This window comes from Agelaius tricolor, unplaced genomic scaffold (assembly GCF_023055355.1).
Source record: "Agelaius tricolor isolate 1412-34295 unplaced genomic scaffold, bAgeTri1.0.p SCAF_4, whole genome shotgun sequence".
NCBI lineage: Eukaryota > Metazoa > Chordata > Aves > Passeriformes > Icteridae > Agelaius > Agelaius tricolor.
This window is the reverse complement of record NW_027269264.1, coordinates 21321461-21345418: the sequence shown is the minus strand read 5'-3', so window position 1 is coordinate 21345418 and position 23958 is coordinate 21321461. Positions and strand designations below refer to the sequence as shown.

General features: G+C 38.3%; 1 protein-coding gene across 2 annotated transcripts in view; it reads left to right on the top strand.

Moving 5' to 3' along the window:
- Nucleotides 1-23535, top strand: part of NTRK2 (neurotrophic receptor tyrosine kinase 2) — a 196243-nt gene extending 172708 nt beyond the window's left edge. For both annotated transcript variants that reach the window (XM_071424841.1, XM_071424840.1), the window contains 2 exons: nucleotides 17202-17360; nucleotides 18180-23535. In XM_071424841.1, the coding sequence (XP_071280942.1) occupies nucleotides 17202-17360; nucleotides 18180-18365 (345 nt within the window). In that variant the 3' untranslated portion in view covers nucleotides 18366-23535. The remainder of the gene's footprint in view (nucleotides 1-17201; nucleotides 17361-18179) is intronic.
- The last annotated feature ends 423 nt before the right edge of the window (nucleotides 23536-23958 follow it).

The following is a 23958-nucleotide window of genomic DNA, read 5'->3' as shown; positions in this document are numbered from 1 at the left end:
ATCATATCATAGGGAGCTTTGCTTAGAAAAAAGACACACAAGGAGATTCACCACTGCTGGCCTGAAAGCTTACAAGGAGACTGGGTAGAAGAGACAGTGTCCCTTGTAGGCTGAAATTTGAGTGCTAAGATTGAAGAAAACATTCATTTTACCTTTATTATATGCCCATAAATCCTCAGGAGACAGAACTGAGGACAAAAGTACAATTCCCACAGTCACACAGCCTGAAGCAGAGACCAGAATTCTTTTAGACACAGAGCTGGTGTTGAGCTAGGTGCCTGCCCAGAAAAGGCATCAGTGCATACAGACTGTGCCACAAATGCATTTTCATGCGCCTCCAGTCCAGCAGTTAGCCTGGGAAAGGGAGGCAGGACTGAAAAGCTGGGCAGAGGATCACAGCCTTATTGCCTAGGCAGGGATTTGTCCTCTGCCAGCTTGTGCCTGAGGCCCCCTCAAACCATTTGCTTGCTGTAATCAGCCCTTTTTCTGGCTAAAAACAGTCCTTAAGATCCAGATTTGGGATTGTCATAACCCCTTTGATGATATGGCATGTGCATACACCAGGGGTATTTCATCCAGATAGTAAATGGATAGGACGAAGGGGGCAGAAAGAAATTTGAATCATCATGAGGAAAAAAGCTGGTAATCTTGTTTTTCTCCTAAATGTGTGATTCCTTATGCTGTGTATATACTGTTCTTGGGCAGTCCCGTTGCAGAACAGCCCAGACCCATTCCTGACACAGTCAGCCTTGCACCTTCCCACTCCTCCACTTCTATTCCCCCTCCAGCATCCCCTTCTTTGAGTTTCACCCCTGGAATCCTCTCCCAAGGCTGATGGGGCAGGTTCAGGGTGTTTGACGGCTCAGTTTCCATGGCAGCCAGGCTCCCCTGCTCCCAGACAGCAGCTTAGGAGGAGAAGGGAAGGACAGCAAGGGAAAGTCATTAAATGTGCCAATTAGTATGCAGGGCCAGGCAGTGGAGGCAGCAGTAGGGGTTCCTGGGCTGTGGACCAGTGGAAGAGGGCTGCAGCAGGCGAGAGCTGAAGGGCCCTGGCAGGGCAGCAAACAGGGTCCTACACAGGACACACATCCTCTCTCTTACATATGAGCTCTCCAGCATCATTCCCACCCCACAAGAAAAATGGGACATGAAAATAGAGAAAGCCCCTAATAGGGACAAAAATTATACATTCTGAAATGTCCAGCTGGAGAACTGCAGAGAGGGGAAGGAGTAGGGGAACTTAAGACTTGGTATTTTCTCTGCTGCCTCTTAGCTTGTAGCCCATGGCAGAATGGGATTACAGAAAAGATGCAGCTTGAAGACCAGGGTGTATTTTGATAGGAGCAGAGGACAGGGGTCTGCTAGACTGTACTTATCATGCCAAGCAATATGCTTCCCCCTCCTGTAGAGCAGCTAATTTCTATTTGCATTAGTCTTTTTATTAATTTCTTGGCCTAGTCCAGTGGGTTTTTTAAAAATATTCTCTGTTCTGTTACATGGTTGCAACATTTTGTACTGGGTTGACAATACTTCAGTAAAGCTGCCTCCTACTGAAATTTTGTGCAGCTGCGCAGGATCTGTAAATGTTCTGTGGTGTTTCTGAATAAACAGGGCAATGTAACAGTCTGTCATGGTTTAATCCCAGCAAGAACTAATTATTGCACAGCCCCTTGCTGACTCCCCACCTCTGCTGGGATGGAAGGGAGAATCAGAAAAAGTATGACTTGTGGGTTGAGATAAGAACAGCTTAAAAATTGACAAAAAGTAAAATACTATAATAATTATTATTTTAACATTTATATTTTAATAATAGTATTATTAATGGAAAGGGGACGGGCAAAGGAATAAAACCCAAGAAAAGAGTGACACACGATACAATTGTTCAGCACCTGCCAAACAATGCCCAGCCCCTCCACCAGCAGTGACTGGTGGCTCCCAATCAGCTCCCCCTGATTTATACAGTGGGCATGATATTCTGTGGTATGGAATAACCCTTTGGCCAGTTTGGGTCAGCTGCCCTGGTAGTGCTCCCTCCTGGCTTCTTGTGCACCTGCTGGCTGGCAGAGCATGGGAAACTGGAAAGTCCTTTACTTAGTGTGAGCACTATTCAGCAGCAATTGATAAAACCTCAGTGTTTTATCAACATTGTTCTCTTAAAAAGTCCAAAACACAGCCTTGTACCAGCTATTAAGAAGAAAATTAACTCTGTCACTCACAGGTGAGTGACACGGGGAGAGATTATTAGATGGTTTTGTTTTGTTGTGCTACAATATTTAATATCTGAAGGGAGAGCATTCTAAGTACCTTAATGGGACATTGATTGGTAGTATTTCAGATTTTTATTTTTTTAACAGCTCATGATCACTTTCTACCATCATTTCACTTTCCATGGAAAGAGTCTGCCTAGAGAAACATTAGAAGGATTTGCTTATTAATTAATTATTTTGTTGTTGCTTGTTTTTGTTTAGGCTGTAAGATAATCCATTCTCTTCTCAATGTAGTTTTGTTCCCTATATAATGTTTTAGTGCTTTATCTGGGATCCAGTTGTTTTGAGACATGTTTTATTGATCTCATGTGAAGCTTTGTTTATTTTTTTTTTCTGTGAATATCTGTAAAATGTACCTTCTCTCAGTGCAAATCTTGAGTGTCTGAGTTGTATATGGAGCAGTTCCAAGCGGGGGAAGAATTCTTTCTGGAAGGGATAACGAAAATAATTCAGAGACCAGTGATATTGCATGAAGCCACTAATCATGTCTCTGTCAGCCTTTCACTGTGCCAAGCTACCCAGGGCTTGAAACACACTGGGAATCCCCTGAATGTTGCATACCCACATATTCAAAGAAGTGGCACTGTGTGCAGGAAGCTGCCCTCCAAAAGCATAATGGTCCCTTCCACCTCCCAGCCCTCCAGCAGCAACCTCTGCTGAGATTCTTCTTAGCAGACCTCTGTAAATCTCTGCTTCATTTCTGCACCCATTTAGAGGATGCACAGTACCAAAAAGTATGCTGTAGAATGTGTGACCTAAATTGAGCATCAGTCACATTTTATTTCAAATTATCTGAGTAATTTTTGGTTTACATTTTCATTCAAATCTTTTGGGAGCCTCTGGCGGCTGTGTTTTGCTGGGAAACACCAGCATTTTTAATTTTAAAATTTTTTGTTGTGCTCAAATTTCGGACAAAATATTCAGTACTTTTGCCTGATACAGAATCAAACATCAGTATTTCAAACATCAGTAATTCTCACAGAGACAAGAACTTATTTTTCTGACCACCATAGTTTTGTTGAGTAGAATAGTAAGAGTACCATAAGTAGCTAGGTAAAAGTTCATTTAATCAATCAGTTTGAATGTGTTGTGAAAGATATTTTTAAGGGGAGACTTTCTCAAATCAAAAGTACAGGGGGAACTTTTTTGTTGCCTTGTTGACTTCTTATTCTGCTTACCCCCTATCCTTTGCTACTTATGATTCTTCTGAATCATAAGGTACTAACATAATAGTCAAAACTTATTGTGATTCTTCTGTCAGTTAGTCCTTAGACTAAATACAAAAATCTCTTCCTTTACAGAGCTTAATTCTACTCTCTTCTTCTTTGTATCAGCAAAACAAAACAAAAATATCTAGGGCTTGGTTGCACATAGGCTGTTTCTGGATACCATCGCACAATAGAAAAAGATTTTCCATTTTTTCAGAATAGTAAAAGATTATTGAATTCTAGAACTATCATCCCAACTCATGCTTATAGATGCAGTTTTAGGTTTCATTTAAGTTATGGCATCTTCCTCTTTCTCTGCATGAACAGTGCCTAAAACTATAATAATTAATATTAACAAGGATAATATTGTGTTAACATAAAATATTATTTTTAAATACATTTGAATCTTCCAAATCATAATGATAAGATTTTTTTATTACTATATAGTGTTACAGTTAATTATTCTGCAGATGACCTTTTGGCAAATACTCTGTAGTGATTGGTACGTATCTCAGTGTTAAAAGTCAGCAGAAGATTAATAGTATTTCTTCCCTTGCTCTCCGTCTAAGAGCACCATGAGCAACTTGCAACATGCCTTAAGTTGCTATCCCACAGAGATATAATTTCACCTTTAGTGGTAAGGCATGATAATAGAATGCAAGCCTTTGACACAAATAATAAAGATATTTACAGGTGCCTAACTTGCTGGCTGAGTATTTCAACTCAGGCTCCTAAGGGAACTAGGACATAGACAGTAATGGAAAAGGCTTTTTTGCCCAGTGTTGGGTATTGCAGAAGAAATTCCTGGTTCAAATGCAAAATAACTAAAGTTATATACTTCTCCTGCAAGACAAAATGCAAATCTACTTACAGTTTTGGAGAAAACAATTATGTCTGTTCCTATCATGGCCGACATAACCTCAGGACCTGTAGAAATTTGTGGCTAGTCTGCATGCTGTGATTCTTTCCCCAAAGCTTTGCCTGAGTTTCACCTAGAGAGCCCACCTGCTCTTGGTGACAGCTGAAAAGCTTTTTGCATGGTTGCTCACAACCCGTGAAATCCATCAGGAGCCAGTGGAAATTGCCTTGTGTCTGCTCACCCTCTGTGCTCTTCCCATTCCTACATCCTCTTTTCTGTTCAACTGATACTCCTCTTGATTCCTTTCCCTATTCCCCAGAGCTAGGGTGCCACGTTGTTGCTTCATTTTGTAGCTGCTTCTTCATTAAAGTGCTTCTGCTGAGCATAAAGAGGCCCTTATTTGAGCAAGTACATCGGGGGGAGTAACCTATATCAGGTTCATTTAACAGGGAACATTCTCCCCTACTTTTGCTATAGTTAAGACAGTCATGGAGGCAACGATTTCCTTTTGCCATTACTGTGTTCTGTCACAGGAGGACATGGAATCTGGGAAGTTGTCTGACCTTAAAGAGCAAGAAGTGGAATTGCATTTTGTCCAGGAATTGTAATGCTTAATTTCTGTCTGATTCAAGTAGGCTCACATATGATATTCATTGCTATCTCTTCAAAATAGGCAAGGAAAGTACATAGAACCTTATTTCTGCCTTTCAAATGTCTAACTTCCACCTGACAGCTCAAGAATTCTCACAGAAAACTGGAAGCATCTCTTGCTTTCCATCAGTGACAGACTGACCATAACAGTGAGGTGCTTTACCAAATACCAGTGCCCTATAATGTCATGTATACATATACATACATATACATATATATATATACATACATATATATATATATACATATACAGTGATATATCAAAATTAAGTGGCATACATTATAGGTTTTGGGATTGAGTCTCCATGATCTTGCATTAATCCAGTTCTTTCACTACCTAGTGCAAGGTTCTCAGCATCAGAGCACCCAATCACTCATATAGCAATGAGTATATAAATATAATATATAAATATAATGAGTATGTAAAGTGTTCAAAAGAATTGAATTAAAACACATAAATGCACACTTCAGCAACTTGGAGGACATTAATTTAAAATGTCAGTGCTCACATATACTTGCCATACTAGCAAGGCCGTCTCCTTTGTCAGTATTAACTACTCAGCATAAGCTCACTGATAAAATTAACAAGTCATAAAATCAACACTCTGTTCTAGGAAGCTGGAGTAATCATACAGAATGGGTTTTCACAATACAGTGGGTTTTCAAACTAAAAATTATCATGGTAGGAAGAAAAATCTTTTAGGAGAAGATTCTATTAGAACTTAAGTGTTGCATCTGCTTTTCATTAACAAAAATCTCTTAGCTCAGTGACTGAAGAGTCTTGAAAGAGAACTGCTATCTGGCAGAGGGGAAAGGAAAATAAAATGGGGCTGCAGCCTAAGTGCGGGGTCAAGGCTAATGGGAACACCAGAACCACTCCTGATGGATACAAGATCCAGGGATGTTTTTGATGGAAATAACCACAGAGGTTATTTAGTGCATGTGATGGCTTAATACACAGAAAGAATAAATAGATTTGCCTGGCAAGAAAGCAAAGAAAATTATATACAAAGGGCTGAAACACATAACATTTTAATAAGAACATCATTGAGTGCATGTAATAATATTCTGTGGGGTTCGTCCTAAACATGTCCAAAGAGTAATAAAGTAGCATGACTTTAAAAGGAAATGCAGGCTTTTTGGAACAATATTTCAGAAGTTTTGATCCAAAACAGATAAAAATATTCTGAAGTACAAAGACTCACAAACAGGATTAGAGCTGTATTAACCCACTGTGATATGAAAAAGTAACACTGCAGGTGCTATGGTAAACCCATTTGTAATTTTTTACAAGTGACTAGAAAAAGTGTTGTTGTTGTTGTTGCTATTATTATTATAACACTGCAAGCCTGTGTAGGAGCCTCATGTAGATCAGGACTCCATTGATCTAGGTATTTTGCGAGCAGAGGTCAAAATACTAGTTCCAGCCTAATAGAAATATTACATGGTTTAGTAATAGATTTTCACAGAGTTTGATTTGGAAGTCCTAGCCTGAAGTATTCCTGACAGTCTAAAAAACTGGGTCTGTAGACAATCTCAGAAAACCCCTCAAAAATTGAAATATGTTGTCCTAACAACATAATACCTTCATTTCCCACTTGGCTTATTTTGAATGTCTCCAGGACTTCATTAATCTTGGCAACTCTGGAGTCTGGGAAATCTGTATGTAAAATTTATATTGAAGAATAAAAAGTTGACCTTCAGTTCTAATAGTAGAGATCTAAAAAATTTCATTACTTGTCCTAACTACTTTGGTGTAAAGTTGCAGCCTTTTTTTTAAAAAAAAATCAGATCTAACCTTTGAACTCTCCATTTTACTGCAGATCCTACTTGTATTGCAGCAGGTGAACTAAAATTATGTTTCTATATTTATTCTGAAGTAATTATTGAAGTGCAGCAAGTAGAGGATTCCATGTGTAATAGGATTCTTATTTACCTGGAGAGGAAGATAAGCATATATGAGCATGGAACCACATCAGAGCTGCATGGTTACAATAAGGAGTAGCATCAAACAGAAGAAAAGGTGGAAGGAGTGCTGCCTTGGGGCACCACAAAATATGAGGGAAAAGCAAGGAAAATAAGTGTAGTTGTGTGTTTCTTTTCCACCCATCTCTTTGTTCACACAGTACTGACATTTGGTGAAGGATATGAGGAGTACATTGCACATTCTGTAGTGTGGAGATCTATAGGTTAGATCTTCAGAGAGTCCCGAAATGCAGCAGTGCTGGTGCAGAGTCTTAAATCCTTTCAAAGTTCACTCTGATTTTCCTTAGTTCCCCAGGATCACCTGGTAATAAGCAAGTTAAGGAGGCTTTATATCAGAAAGCCAAACCTCTGCCCTGATGGCATGCCATCGGTGAATGGATACACCCAGGGAAGTTTCAGGGGCCATTTCTTACTAGACCAACACCCTCTGCCAATTCTGGCTACTCAGGAGGTTATCCAGCTTTGTTTTACAGGCAGAAGGTAAGATGCTTCAGCCTCATAGGCAGAATTTAATGCTCAGTGTTGGTGTTAAACAAATCCAGACATGTGAATTCCAAGAACCATTGTATACACAACGCAGGATATTGAGTTCCAAATGGAAAATTACAGTCCTGACAGTAGAGATGAACACTGACAAGAAAAATGAAAAAAAACCAAAACAAAACCCAACTTAATATGAAACCAAACCCCAAATTTATGGTTCCAAGCCCTCTGCTCATGCAAAATTTCCCTTTACACCAGTATAGGAATTTGTCCACGAGCCATAAAATGAGTTCATCACTCCTTGGGCTACACTTTGGCTCTTGTATCCAAGAACAATATTTTAAGCATGGCTTGAGGAATAATTCAACATACGAACTTGATGAGAACAATTCAGGATTTTGCAAGCTCCATAGGAATGAGGTTTTTTTTTTTCCCTCCAGTAATAGTAGTTACTTGTATTTTTAATGATTGTGTTGCATGTTGTTTGATGGATGCCTCATTTCAGAAGCAATACTTATTTCAAATCATAGAATGATGTTGTGGCACAAGTAAGGAGAGAAAAACTAGAATTCGTGGAGGGAAAACAACAGAGAATTTTTTCCGTTCTATTTTAGTGAAACTTTTATCTTGTGTTTTCCAGTTTATGTAAACAAATTATGGCCCAGAGAAAGTGTGAAGCAGAAAACATCATCAAGACTACAGAAGAGAAGGAATATGAGTACAAGGATCTTGTCATTGCCTTGTTTATTAGCATCTGGGGGGAAGGGGGAAGAGGCTGTCTTACAAAATTCAAAGAACTGGAACATCTGAGACATTTAGCTAGAAATTGTGACGCTCCCATGCAGTGTACTTTATAAAATATACTTTTGTGACTCACAAGGGAGAAGTAGTGCTACAAACCAAGCTCTGTTTGCTCCCCTTTTCTCCTGTGATGTAATTTGACATGACCGATAGAGCCAGACATGCTATGTTAACCTTCAGTAAATTTGAAGAAAAATGTGGTTTTCGGTAAAATATGGGAAAAAGTTGCAATCTTTAGTAACTAAGAAATAGCCTTCAGATTTGACAATAGCAGTAAGAGACTTCCCAGTGAACACAGACTGTCTTATGTGGTGTGGTATTTTGGCTTTCAGAGTCTGTGCTCAAATTCCTGCAACTTGTTGATATTTACTGTGCTGTTCATCTGGCATCTCATCACATTATACCTCCAACCCTCACCTGCAAAAGCAAAAGAGTTTTGAATTTTAGCTGTGACACAGATTTGTAGAAGCCAGTTTTCCAGTGCATATTAAAGATTATTTTTAAAACCTCCTTAGCCCTGGTAGACCAAACTACTTAGGATTAATATAAAAGTGGAATTTGATATATTATAAACCACTTTGAAAATCAGAAAGGCAGTAGCTGCAATTCATTAATATTGCATTGCAAAATTGTTTTGCTGTTGACTTGGACAGATTAGATGATCATCCTGGAGCCTGTGAGGACTTTAACATGAGTCATTCCAGCTGCTTGTCTACTGGTACTTAATATCTCTCTTCATCTGCTGGTACAACCAGCAGACATTCAGATGTGGAAACTGTGGTAAGGTAAGGGATATAGTGGCAAGTTTTTGTAAGGACTTCAATATCAAAGAACCTCACATGAGCTCTCCATTCTGAGCTGAAAGTCATGCCACTGGAGTGACCAGTAACTATTCTGTGGCATAACTTGCTACAGAAAATTAGGAGAATGCAGAGTGTTTTAGAAAGGAGGGTCATCTGATTCAACAGATCTTCTCTGGCTTTTCCAATCTCCTTGCTTTTTCACTAAGATCCTGAATTCCTCTCTTCAGAAATGAATTTAGATCTATACTGAATTTACTGAAATACACTGTTCAAAGTGTCATTCCTTCCAATTTTCCACAGCGTATCTCCCTTTCTCTTAGCTTAGGTGTTTGTTTGTTGTTTAACACCAAAATACCTTATCATTTTGAATCAAAAGACATTGTACTTAAAAGGAATAGACTTTTTTTTGTTCATACACACTTTATCTGTGAAACCAAAAAGCTGTTATCCATTCATTTTAAGTGCTGCAGATTTCTACTCAAGTTAACTTCACTTCTATCTTTCTGATAAGAGATCTTTCTTTTAATCAGAGATGTGAATCACATCATCTTCTTTACAGCACTCATCTGATCTCACATCCAGTGCACTTCATCTTCTTTTCTTAGAAGAGTAAATGGCCTGTAGTGCAATAACTACTACAGTTTATTAATTATCCTATTTGTCTGGCCCAAATTGATATTGTGTTGTGTAAAACATAACAATAGGCACCATTTCTGTATCTGTTCAACTTAACATTTTAAGATCTTTGGATGATGCTGAATTGCAAGATGCTCTAGATCATTGATCTATTTTAATTTCATGTGGTATCTCCCCGTCATTCCATCTTTATGCCAGAATTATTTCTAGCCCTGCATAAGCATTGCTGAGAGGTTTAGTAAGGACTGCATATTGCAATATGTGGCCCATCTATACAGAAACATAGGAATAACTTCTCCAAAACCCCTTCTAGTCCAGGATTCTGTCACTGTGAGAAACTAGTAACTGTGGAATAGTATGGAAACATGCTAAACACATATTAATATTTTCCTTGAGTACTCTCAGCCTCCAGTATCTGCAGCTCCAGAGCTCCCTAGGCCAGAGACAGTAACTTCATATTTGATAACCCTTGTCAGACTTTATCCTTCATCAATTTGTTTAATCACTTTTTGATCCCATTGGCAGTATCCCATGTCAGTGAGTTCCACAAGCAAATGTACATTAGGTGACAGGGTGCCTCTTTTTTTTCATTATGAACCTGCCATTTACACATCTTTGGTAACTTCTCGTTGTTTTGTTGCATGAACATCAGAGTAACTGGTCTTTCTTCATCTTCTCTATACTGCTCGTGGTTTTATAGAGGCTAATGAGAAGAATTTTGTCTCCATGACACAAAATTTTCACACAATAATGAACTGATATTGAGCAGTTGAAGAGAGAATTTAGAGTGTAATAAATGTTGTAAGACCACGTTTCACTTTTCTGACAAAACCACTGATAGAATTAATAAATAAGGGTTAAAAGTGAAAATGAAAGGACACATTTTTTGCTATTGTCTAATAATATGCCTTATTTTATAAATCAGTAACCTCTTGTATTGGAGTGGTATGGCTTATTATGACTATGAAAATAATATATTTCTTTTCTGCAAGTAGACATGTAGGACTGATATTTCAAGAGAAGACATTGACTTCATCTGCAAGGCCAGGGCATGAAAGAAATGAAAATAACAACTATTGATTTTTTTTTTCCTATGCTAAGAGAAACATTTACCAGCTTTACGAGGGGGAAAGAGCAGATGTTCAGCAAGAGAGGAGAGGTTTTCAGTTTTAGCAATAAGACATGATAATTTTTGCAAAGAACATTTCTTTGCAGTTATATCATCCTGAGATGGGAAAACAAGTCAGAAGACCAAAATATAAATAGTGAAAAATACCCCAAAATGGCACTATCTTGCAAGTATGCTGGATTTTTTTTAGGACAGGGTGAACAAATGATTCAAAAGATTCATCTCCTTTCTAGTTTGACAGACTAAGGTGCGGTTGTGTTAAAGAGATTGAATATATACTTGTCACATGACTTTTAATTTGGACATATGCTGAACTATATTGCTGCACTCAAGTCTACCACCCTGAATTTCAAAAGGCCTGAAAACAGCAGGACTGTGGAAAGATACACCAGACAAGCCAGACAGGACGTTGGGACAGGATCAGGACTGAACCCCTGACAGTCATTCAGCTTCACTGGGCTAACAAAGTAAAGAGATCACTTTTATTCTCTTGGCAGAAAAAGCATCACTAGTCTTTACAGAATATACAAAGTGCTATGACACATTACTGAAATGTCACTCTGCAGGAATCGTGGGAACATGGGAACGTGAAATGTTAATGAGGAAGTCTGTTTTCCAAGGCTATGCAATTGGTTGCTGTGCTTTTTAGTGCATGAATTCAGAGTAATCTACTACTTAAAGCCAGAAATTAGGGGAAAAAAAGATAATAAGAAAAGGGTTATGTAACAGAACGCCTGCAAACACTGGGAATTCCATTTGATGTCCTCTCCAGGGGTGCTGGAGCCTCCCCAAACATGGTCACTGGCATTTAGGAGGAAGACTGTTCTGACTGGTCTCTGTCCTGTCCCTTGTTAGCTGTGCAGCACCCTGCAGCTGGGTTATGGAGCCCCAAAGCAATCCATCACCCCCAGCACCACAGCCCCCAGTGAACTTACAGTTACACTGGGCTGCAGCTGGCATGCATTGCAAAGAAGCAGCCAATCCCTCCTCATGGTACTCAGATGAATAAACCTGGTGTGAATTGATTAAATGGGCATCTTAGCAACAGTACTGGTTGATTTGCCTGAGGGTCAGAAGGTTCTGCAAGAGATCTTGATGGAGTGACTTAAGGACAGCTGCATGAAGTTCAACAAGGCAAAGTGCTGGGTTCTGCACTCAGTTCACAACAACCCCATGCAGTGCTACAGGCTGTGGGAGGAGTACTTTAAGAGCTGTTCCATAGAAAAAGACTTAGGGGTACTGGTCAGCAGCAGCTGAACATGAGCCAGCACACACCCAGGTAGCCAAGAAGGCCAATGACATCCAGGACTGTATCAGACATAGTGTGTCCACCAGAGCAAGGACAGTGATTGTCCCACTGTACTCCACACTGTTAAAGCCACACCCCAAATCCTGTGTCCAGTTCTGGGCCCCTTGCTCTGAGCTACTGAAGTGTGTCCAGAGTGGGGCAACAGGGCTGGAGCACAGGCCTTACAAGGAGCAGCTGAAGGAGCTGGGGTTTTTTTTGTCTAGAGAGGAAGAAGCTGAAGGGAGAATTTATTGCTCTCTATAACTGCCTGAAAGGAAGTTGTAGTGAGGTGATGGTTGCTCTTTTCTACCATGTCTCAAGAGAAAGGATGAGAGGAAATGGCCTTAAATTACACCAGGGAAGGTTCAGATTAGAAAATAATTTTTCTCTGAAAGAGTGATTAGGCACTGGAAAAAGTAGCCCAGAAAAATGGTGGCGTTACAGTCTCTGGAAGTGTTCAACGGGCATCTGGATGTGGCACTTGAGGACATGGTTTAGGGGTGATTATGGTGATGCTAGATGATCTAGAACTAGATGATTAACTAGATGAGGAAATAGACAATCAGAGACAATTCAGGTCTCTGATGACCTTGGCAAGTCTGTGTGATGATTCTGTGTGAAATAATCTGTGATTATTTCTTGTGCCTTTCCTGGCCTGTGGCTTGTGTCTTATCTGTGCAGCTCCACATACCCCTTGTGCCTTCCATATCTCTGTAGGCTGGCTTCCCCCAGCTACACCCACTGTCTTCTGTTTCCAGCAGGAATACAAGGCTTCATTTGGTTTTCTCTGTAAGAAAAACCATTCTCTCTTCTCTGTAAGAAAACCATTTTCTCACAATCATCAGACACAAGGCCTTGGATTTCTATGGCAGCTGGGCCATGAAGTTGGAATAGTGAACATTTCAGGGTATAGACAGATATATTTTTAATTGGAAGAACTTAAACTATAAAATCAGAGGCCCTGCTTCAAGACTAAGACATGGTCCTTCTATAGCAGGCCTAGAAGATTAATGTTTGCAAATAGATTAAAACAATGTCAAGGCCAGCTTCTCTGGCACCTTTCAAAGTGCTAAATTCACTGAAAAGATGGTTGCTTAAAGTGGTGACAAGTGTTAATGACATTGTGTAGTGGAAAGTGCAACATTTCATACATGGGACATTGTGGTAGTTTTTCCTTAGAAGAGCTTCTTTGGAGAACACAACAGCTCACTGATTTGGCATAGCAGTCTCCTCCCTGTGGATTGTTTGCACGTTGCAGAGGCTAATTAACCAGGTTTTCCAGCCCAGTATTGCTAGTAAAAGCAGCTAGTAAAAGCTAGCTAGAATATAGTGAAAGGCTATAGCTGTGCTAGGGTGTACTTTCATAAATTGGCATTTGGAAGTAAGTTCTTAAGTCTGTATTTCTGTAGAAGTACAACTCTAAATAAAACAGGATTGTGATATTATATGGTATTATGGTGATAATGCAGCTGCTTTAAGGTAAGTATCAAGAAAACCTACTTTAATTTGTATACATAAAATGGTCATACAGCCACATTAATTTTAAAGTGAATTTTAAAGTGATAACATATTAAGTTAAAACTCTAATGCCTTTAATCCTGTCATAACTTTAGCTAGACTGAATATAAAGGCTTTATTTAGGCATAACTGTAGCCTGTACAGCACAAAACCATTTGAAATGTATGTGTATCAAGCAGCACTGAAATTACAGTGTGTGTGGCAGGGACCTTACACTGCATAATACTGGTGATACCTGAGAGCTTTGTAATAACCTGCATTTCTTATTAAAGGATATGCTGAAGGCATCTCTTTGAAGCACTCAGAACCTTTAAACTTTGGTCAGTGAAGTAATGTTCTCATTCACTGGTTCCTCTTGGAAAAAACCTCCTAACCTTGTTGAGAGTATGGCAACAACAGCAAAAAGGCACCCCACCTCTCTTCACTGCTGCTATGGCACAACCCTTGGGCACTTGGACTCTTAAGATAAAAATCAAAAGAAGCTCTCAACAGACACAATTTGTTTCAGGCACCCTGCAAACAGTTGTGTCAAGTCCTAGGCTTCAGTTCAAAAAGCTCTGAAGTACGTGCTTCACTTTAGACATACAACTAGCAGAGCCCTTAATTCTTTTCTGAGCTGAGTGAGTGTTGACTCAGTAACCATTGACTTTTAATAGAGAAGGAAACATGCATTTTGAAGAAATGCCTTTGGCCCGTACTTGTGGTTTCTGTGGAACTGAGCTAAAGTGCAAGGTGCTCTAAGACCATGGTTAGATGCACAGTGTGCCACACATGGCCAGTGTTGCCAAGGTTATCTTATAACATAATTGCAGTGCCATCTGTCAAGAAGACCACCCTGTATATACTTTTGTTGATACCTTAAAAGGCAATAAATTGTCTTCATTGCAGTGCCTTCTGTCAAGACCACCCTGTATATACTTTTGTTGATACCTTGAAAGGCAATAAATTCTATCTTCATAAAGATATTGAGGTGTTTGAAGTAACATGAATGATAGAGATGGAGAGACCTCAGGACTTCTCAGTACTGGTCAAGCCCTCTGTCCGGTGAACTCTTGTGCCTTCAGGGACATGAATGGATACAGCTCCAGGCAAGATGATCTGGGAATAGCACCAATGAGCCCTGTGCCTTGTGCTTACCTGTAAACTGAATTCTTGGTGTCAATACTAACAAGTCAGTCTTGCTACAACTGCCAAGAGAGACAGCTAGGTGTGATATTACAGATCAGAGGTGATGTTACTCTAGAGGAGATTGTCCTTCATTTTCTTGAGTGGCATTAAAAACTCAGAATGGAATCCTACCAAAAATAAACTGGATCTGTAGTGAAAAAACATAAGATTTGAAGAGTGGTTGGGGATTTCTTAAATTGTTTTTTCAAAATCTCTTGATTTAAGATGTGACAAAAAAAAAAAAGTAAGGTCACATATTTTATTGCCTATGGCTTTCATTAATTTTTAAAGGAATGAGTCAAATTGCTGAACAAAACCAGTAGCAGATATTATATGATGAGCAGATGTAAGAGCCATTTTAATATTTAATGAGACCAAAACGTTCTCATCACTAACGATCTTTTCATGGCACTTGCCTTTTGAATGGGTGTATGTGGCTGCATGTTTCTAAAGGACTAACATTTTTGTCTTTCTAATTAAATACCTCTCAAGACTGGCTTAAAATTGGTAGTGGTTTGGAAGTGTTTGGTTGTCATGTCAGTTTAGGTTATGATGAGGTGGGAAACTGAGTGTTTGGTTGCATCTCAGCATATTGGTGTGTTCAACCTCCCCACATATTTGAGGGGCTTTTCAATCAAAGTTGATGAGAAATACCAAAGCACAGAGCCTTACAACCAGTCTGTTTGCCAGGGAGATAAACTGTTAACATAGAGACAAATCAGCCAAATTGGAAAAAGCACTTAAAAATGTGTATCCATTCTCTATCAGTGCAGTGCAGACCCAGCACAGGAACTGGGTCCCTTTTTAAATGGCTTGGACACCTGTGCATAGCGACCTGCATGGAGTCAGAAGCACATCCACACTGTAGCCAGGAACTGAAACTGGGAGCCCTGCCTGTCATTCAACAACCTGTGAAGTAATATTCCTCCATCACTCACATACATCTCATATGGAGAGAGTAGAAAAAGCACCTCATAATAAACTAAGTCTATGAACATTTTAGCATGACTTTGTGTTTCTATGAAATCAGTAGTGAACATGGATATCACTGCTAATGAACGTGTAGTGATGCACAGGACTCTCATAGCCATTGCTGTGTTTGATATGCTGCACTAACACTGAATTGTTGACAATTCAGTGTTAGTGCAGCATTACCATAACTGGTAATGGATATCCTGTGTGATTTAGAGATAATGTTAACCCTGACTGTTGGGTTTTTCTTCCATTTGCTGTTTGAACATGAGAACAAGAAGGCCATTATTTGTAACAAAAGTTACATGGCAAAGGAAAAATTATATTTTGAATTGACAGAATCCTGAAAGTGTAAATGTGGCTTCATAATAAAATATATTTTCAGAAAGGAAAATGAGTTAATCAAGAATAAGATGTCCTTGAGAAAGCTTTGGTTTTTTTGGTTTTTTTTTTAAATCTTCCTTGGAAATGTTCTCACCTCTCATGGTACAAAAGTAACTAGCATATCTGTGTATCTGTATCACAGTACCTCAGCAGCTACACTGCTTAAAATTTACTTAAATAGATTTCTTTATTGATGCGATCCAACCAGAATAGGACATGCCAGGAATAATAAATTGTTTAGAACCTGGAAATCAAAAACTTCAAAAAATTTAGATTAAGGTTAGTAAATCTAAGTCTAAGGAAAGTTAAAAATGTTCTGAAAGCTCTCAGAAAGGCATTAATTCAGTGAAGGTCCCATTCAACAGGAGTTGATTTGAGGTAGGAACCCGTTATCTTACAAGCTGTTTATTATCAAGGGAATATATCCAAAGGACTGGTGTGTTTTGTTGTTGTTTTTTTTTTAATGGACAGGGTAGTTAACATGGAATAAAATAATTTGATATATTAACTGTGGAACTTAACAAGAGAAAATAGCATTTATTCAGATGCTAAAATAGCTTTAATTCAGTCAAAATTAGGATATTCAACCATACAGATCCTCCTACCATTTCATACAGTCAGACCACATTGTCTTCATGCATTTCAGTTGATGTTGCAGAGTTTCTGAGAATCATCTTTCCAGATTTCATTTAATGAATCTTTTTTAGTTTCTTGAGTGTTAAAATAGAGAGTGAAACTGGCCTAATTCAAAGTTGGCTGGTAGTGTAATATAGACTTTCCTGTTCCTTAGGTAGGGTGTGCCAAGTAAACATTAAAGACTTCAGAAACAACATCTTTTGAGATTTTTCTTGAGGAACATATTGTGGGGTACTGATTGTTGCTGGGGGAGAGGAGTTGGAACCATGAATCCCCGTTCTTCAAAGCTCCTCAAAGTGAATATTACCAGATTGAAAAAAAAAGAAACCATGGATTCTCCATGTTTGATGTCGTCAGACTGCCTTGTGAGGGTCTGAAGAAACTATTTCTAACTCTTTTATTTTTTTTCTCAGGTTGGGGGTCACACCATGCTGCCCATTCGTTGGATGCCTCCAGAGAGTATAATGTACAGGAAGTTCACCACAGAAAGCGATGTCTGGAGCCTGGGAGTTGTATTATGGGAAATCTTTACTTATGGCAAACAGCCATGGTATCAGCTCTCAAACAATGAGGTGTGTGTAATATTTTCTCAAATTGAATTTGGAAATTTGTTATGCAAATTATTGGTGTAGCGTCTCTGGAAAAAAGACAGCAACAAATTTATTTCTTAAAGGCCAATGCATATATATGGTATTTATTGTGTTGTCATGAACCATATGCTTGAATTTCTTCTTTTTCATCTTTTTCTCCCCTGAATGGATGGAAGGTGTTCAAGCAGAACTACAGCAGTTGGAATTTAATTTTTCCTTTGCATAGCATAAAGTCTGCCCTGGGTAGACCATGAAACAATGAAAAGGACCTTAGCTATCTCCTGAACAGATGTATCATACATGGTACTGTTTCAGAGTGGTTGTCCTTAACCACAGACAGATTAGATTGAAGTAATCAAGATATCTCTTGATTTCTAGGCAGTCACAAGTATCCCCCTTCCAGAGATTAGCCAGAGTGATACTCATATGCTTGCAGAAGGTAGAGAGAAGGAGAGACAATGATGCTCTATGAGCAGCTTGAAAATTTATCCTCCCTCTGAGGTGGTAGTTGGGTAGAGAGAGAAGCTATGGGATTAATTCCCAGCTCCGATTTCCTTATGTGTGGAGTGGTCAATGTGGGTAAACTTAACATGAGTGAAGTTATTGCTCTTTGACCACTTACATTACAGTGAATTTTCCAGATCGTATACTGCTGCTCATACATCTGCCTAGAAAAGCAGTCCTTTCCAGAGATGGCTGCATAGCAGCCACCAGTGAGGCTGCTGTGGTTAAAGTTAACTCTTCCATGGGTGTACTCTATGTAGCTGGCACAGCTGATCCTTTGCTTGTGATTTCTCATAGGTGATTGAGTGCATCACTCAGGGCCGAGTCCTGCAGCGACCTCGCACATGCCCAAAGGAAGTGTATGACTTGATGCTGGGCTGTTGGCAACGGGAGCCTCACATGAGGCTTAACATCAAAGAAATCCACTCCCTCCTTCAGAACTTGGCCAAGGCATCTCCAGTCTACTTGGATATTTTAGGCTAAAGTCTCCTAGCATTTCTCTTCTGGGCTGCGGGAATGAATGTGCTCAACTGCCACTGAACTACATTAAAATGTGTTCTTAACTTTGACAGTATTAATGACAAAGATACGGAGAAGCTTTCAAAGGGCAAGCAATGTGTGCTTCTCCATCTGTAGACACAGTATTGACTTTTTAGACATTACCAAGACGTATCTTCTCTCTTTCTCTCAGTTTCTATCTTTTTTTTTCCTTATCTCCTGTCTTTCTAATCAATTTGGCTTCTGCATTATTGTAACTCTGCATAGACAAAGGCCTTAAAAATCCAATCTGTTATATCAGCAGACTCTTCAGTTTGCCCACCACAACTAACAATGCCTTGTTGTATTCATGCCTTTGATGTGGATGAAAAAAAGGGAAAAGTATATTTGACTAAAACTTTGTGATTTCTGCTGTATAGCTACTGGGAGTTTCTATGGATTCACCTCATTTTTTTTTGCTTCAGCCTGTGGGTGGAAAAAGAAGACTGGTGTTCTCTGCATGAAGAATGTTCTTTGCAGAGACAAAGCCAGATAGAAAGAAGACACTCTTCTGTGACACACTATCTGGAGGACCTTGGGAAATCAGGTGGCATCCAACCCTACATGAAAACACTGAAGTTATTTGATGGAAGACAAGAAGGGGTTTAGCCATTTCCCTGAAGAGTCTTTCTGAGGACTTAAGGAATTGTTTAAGGAGGTGCTTTGCCAGCACCATTCATTGCCAGAATCAAGTAAAACAAAATAAGATGCTGCCTGCACTGCACGCAATTGTGTTACAACACGATAAAGTAAACACATGCCCTTTTTTTGTCTTCTGGTAGGATATTGTCATGCCACTGGTGTAAAAATGTTCTCCAGCTAGTCTTTTTTAGTAAAGGCTGAAGCTAGATTTAGTTACATACAATATTAATTTCAAGATTACACGTTGGAACTAAGGATTTTGATAGGACAAACTATAAATGCTGAGGCAGGTGTATCTTATGCTGTGCTTGTCCAGCAGCATATTCCTTCCTTCCTCAATCCTTTCTTTTTTTCTTTTTTTAACCGTGCAAGCAAAACTGTGCATGGTCTTTGTCAATTAATGCCCTTTGTGCAGAAACAATCACTCATCTCGTAGTACACCCTAGTAGACATAGCAAACTCATAATGATATAACCTATATTTCATTAGAAGGGGCTAATGGAGGACATTAGCCATGTTAAAATGCCTTTACAATGTTATAGATATTATAGGCTGATATAACATGAATAATCTAAAGCACGGAGATCACTGGTTATGTTTGAGACATAGCAGGGGATAAAGATCTCTACAAAAAAAAAATTTACTCTGTGGTTATGGCTTGCTATTCAGAGTGCAAAGATTCTGACCTCAGCGTCATTTTTGTATTGGTACTATTGCTGTCATAACCAACATAAACACTTTATTAAATAATTTATTTTTGGTTGGATTGGCATTGTATGTGTACAACATTTGCATGGCCACTGTGTTGATGACCGCTGCATGAGCATACATGTTGTTTTTCAAACTAGAAGTTGACAATTTGAAATTTAGAGCTAGGATTATTTTTAATATGAATTCTTACAAATGAAAACCTACCTTACCTATTCCTCAAGACTTCTGCCTCCCTCTGTGAGGGGGCGTTATTGCAAAAAAGTGATCTTTCTTTCCATTTTCTCTTTTTATTATTTCTTATTGATATGAGCCAGATCAAAATAGTCCATCTTCGTGTTGGGGATATTTTATTTAATAAATTAAGCATTTTATTTTTGTAAGTGTTCCCATAGCACATTTAATATATAATTTGCTCGCATGTATTATTTATTGAGGCACTTTAAGTTTTTCCTTCAGAAGCTTTTAGAGCTAGCTTATAAAAATTCTGAACATTTTCAGAATAAAACAGTTCACTGGACACTGATGAAGTTTGACCCTTCTCAATGTCATTGAAAAGGCAGCATTACAAATAAACATGACAGTGTAACTATAAAGCCATACTCAGTATTTCTTTAATAAACTAGATGTTATTTCTTAACTGCTACTGAACTGGAAACACATAAAAAGCCAGAGGAAGATTCCTACAAAATGGGCCTTAAGATTTTATCTAGACTGTCTTGGAAGTTCTCACAGAAAACTAGAAAAAGACTGAGCATCCAGTGAAACCCATTCTCTTGAGAATATGAATGTTATATTTTAAAGGAATTTGAAATTGATATTCAAAATAACAGTGGTGGAAAAGAAAGATATCAGAGTCGTCTTACTGTGCAGTGGGAAGAGGGTGCAGTTGGTGGAGGGGGCTGCTAAGTTTCTACCTGCATATTCTGTCTTAGTTCTTTCTGAGAAAAAGGCATCTAAGATGATGCTTTTACTGTAAAAGTGTCTCCAGCCCAAAAGCAAGCAGGTGTGTTTTGCAAGCACTGAAAGAATGTATACCAAAAATAACCACAAGACCCTGAAAATGTACTTAGTGGCATCTTCTTTTTGGTTTACTAGTGAGACTTTTAGAGTCATTTCAGAGAATAAATAGTATTAAAAAGCATTGTGCAATAACATAGCAGTTTGTTAAATTTCTAAAGGACCAAATGTTCTACAGAGCCACCACCTATAACCTTGACCTATATCATTAATGTTCTTGATAGTGCATAAAATGTGTAATCACAGTAGAAAAGCTGTAAACTGTAGCTATACATAGTTTGCGTTTGTTCATGAAAAGATGGGTAAGTGTAGCAGAGTGAGCAGAGAAGAGGAAGAAATATGTTCAAATCACAATGAAGGTTGAGTATATGTGCATATTCATCATGCTTGCACTGTCAGGTAAATTGTGTACACTAAGTAATTATGACAATCAGGCTAATTTAAAAAGTCTTTCTGGACATAGGACTTTCTGTGCTATGAACTGACCATATATATATATATAATATATGTGTGTTTGCATATGGCATATATATATATACACACACATAGCATATACATGTATGCCTATGTCTGTTGTATTTTACTTATATATGTGCAGACATGCATGCACATTATGTATGGGCTGTGTGTATATGTATAATTTACATACACCTCTGTTATTACAAATTATGATTAGAGTGCTATTAATAAATTGATAACGTCTGCTGAGTAACCAAATTTTTTTCTTTTGATATTTCTTTTTCTATATTTGTAAGATTCAACTAACTGGTGTGCAGCAGAGGCAGTGCTAGAATGCCAGAGATTTAACAACGAGCACTTTTCTTCCCCAGATGATTGCATAAAAACATTTCTTCCATTCCCATCTCACTTGTTGACTTCTCACAATGAAATTAACAGATAAGCTTCCAAGCTCAGAAAACAGAGTTTGTTTTACTGTCTTTTCTGGGTTTGCGCTCCTGTTGTTTTATTGTTCTAGCACAATAGTGCAGCTCCATTAGCATTTTGTACTTGCCTGCAGTAACTAAATAATTCCAAGAACGAGTTGGACTATTCACACTGCAACATGACTTGGAGAACAAGAACACTGACATTCAGGAGTAATAATAGTAGCATTCATCGCACTCTGTTCTTCACTCTCAATAGATCTGCAGAACTCAGAACTGACCATGGAGAAAGACACTTGTAAAGCAACAGCATCCCATGATGCCTGATGGAGTCTACACTTTCTAAAGGACTGCATTCATTTTGACTGTAAAGCAAAATATCTATATATTGTCTACAGGTTAATAAGTAACTGCTTATTTTTGATCTTGGTTTTTTTGTTTTTTTTTTTATCCTTGCTATTTTTTATCATTTCCTTTCCTTCTTTCTCTTTCCCTGTCTTTCCTCCTTCTTTCCTTCTCTTTTATTTCTTTCTTTCCCTCTATTTTTTTTTCTGTCTGTACCCTCCTTAACTTTATAAGAGATTGTGGTCAAGGTAGACTTTTACAAAACACTTTGAAAAGAAATTAAATAACCCAAATGACTAAGGTATAATGTATATGTGCTAGAACTAGTCCACATTCGGGTTGTTGAGGCCTGTAACTGAATTTCCAATACTGCTATAAAATGTGGGGGAGAGGAGAAGGGAGGGACTGGAGAGGAAGTTGGGTTGGGATTGCTAAAGAGAGATGAAGGTTTCGATAGCACAGGAAGTTGTATCTTCTTTTTGTGAGGGCTGGAATAAACCACTGCTTCTTTGAGTAAGAGGTCCTTTAGAGCCTTAGTTAAAACACCTTTGTTTGGGCAGGGTGGGGGGATGTGTTGTTCATCACAAATATGAAGCAAAAAAAAGAAAAAAGTCTACATGTTGCAGGGAAAACACTGTGAAATTCACAATAGCAACCAAGTGACTATTTTGCCATCTTTTAAACATATGTCTCAGGAGAAGAAATGGGAAATGATGGGTGTGTTATTTTTCCGTCTATGCATTCTGCACAAGATCTGTGGGGATTTTTTGTTTGCTTGTAGAAGGTTCTGAGTGATGACTGGCTGATATTTTATAGACACTGAATATTTGAGCAAAGATTATGGAAGCTGCTAGTAAGTGAGGCCATTGATTGAAATATGTGAGAAAACAGAACAAATCAAATCTATCCAGAGGCCTAATTCTTGCAGCTTATGTGTATCTTTCTGTAACTTGTAGAAAAGCACCTAAGAATGTTTTATATACAAATAATTTAATTTAACATTTATGTTTAATTGAATCACCAATAGAGAGAGAATCAATTAATTATGAAATATTTGTCCCAGCCCTTCTCTCCACCTATAATTTATGTGTATATATTCTAGATATCACTCCGTTTGTCACTTTAGGTAAAGAGGAAGATATCTACATACAAATATAAATCTCTATATTGTCACCAAATTGTGACCTGGTGTGTAGAGCTATCTTTCTCCTTTCTTTTTTTTCCTTTTTTTAAAAAATTTATTTAATGTGATGTCTCTGTGGAAATATTTAGTGGTTCTTGTTTTGCAGTTTGTTACAAGTAGTCATTGCTTTAAAACTTTCATTGCATCTTGGCTGATTTCAAAGTGATGCCTAGGTATCAGTGTTAAAAGTTTTGTTCGTGAATCATGTGACCAGCTTCTCTCAACATGACATGGAAAGTCTCTTGTATTACAGTGTATTTAATAAAAATGATGTCTTACAATAAACAATGTCATCCAAAAGAAAGATAAAATTATTACTTTAAAACACTAAAAATTTTATGTGGTATTGTGTGTTGTTTTCTGTTGTTTGAATGCCTTTGTTTACCTCTATTCTTTTTAGGATGAAATTAAGGAAACGTTTGGTATGCTTAGAAGCATGGCAAGTTTGCACTCTAAAACTGTGAAGCAAAAGCAGGTTGCTGAACTCGTAGTTCATGGAAGAGCTGACCAAAATTAATAGGACAAAGGAATGGCCATCCTAATAGTAGACACATTTTTTTGGTCTTCAGTATTCAAAGGAAGGTCCTATTTGCATTCTTGTTCATGTGAGCAGCTGGCAGCAAACATCTGCTTATCTTCTAGCAGAAGCAGGCCTTCAGGTATTTTCTGACACTTTCCTAAAAGTGTCCTTCAAACTGCAGCCCTGTTAAAAATGTAGTTTTTTCTTTTTAACTCATGTCAGTCTTCTATGAATATA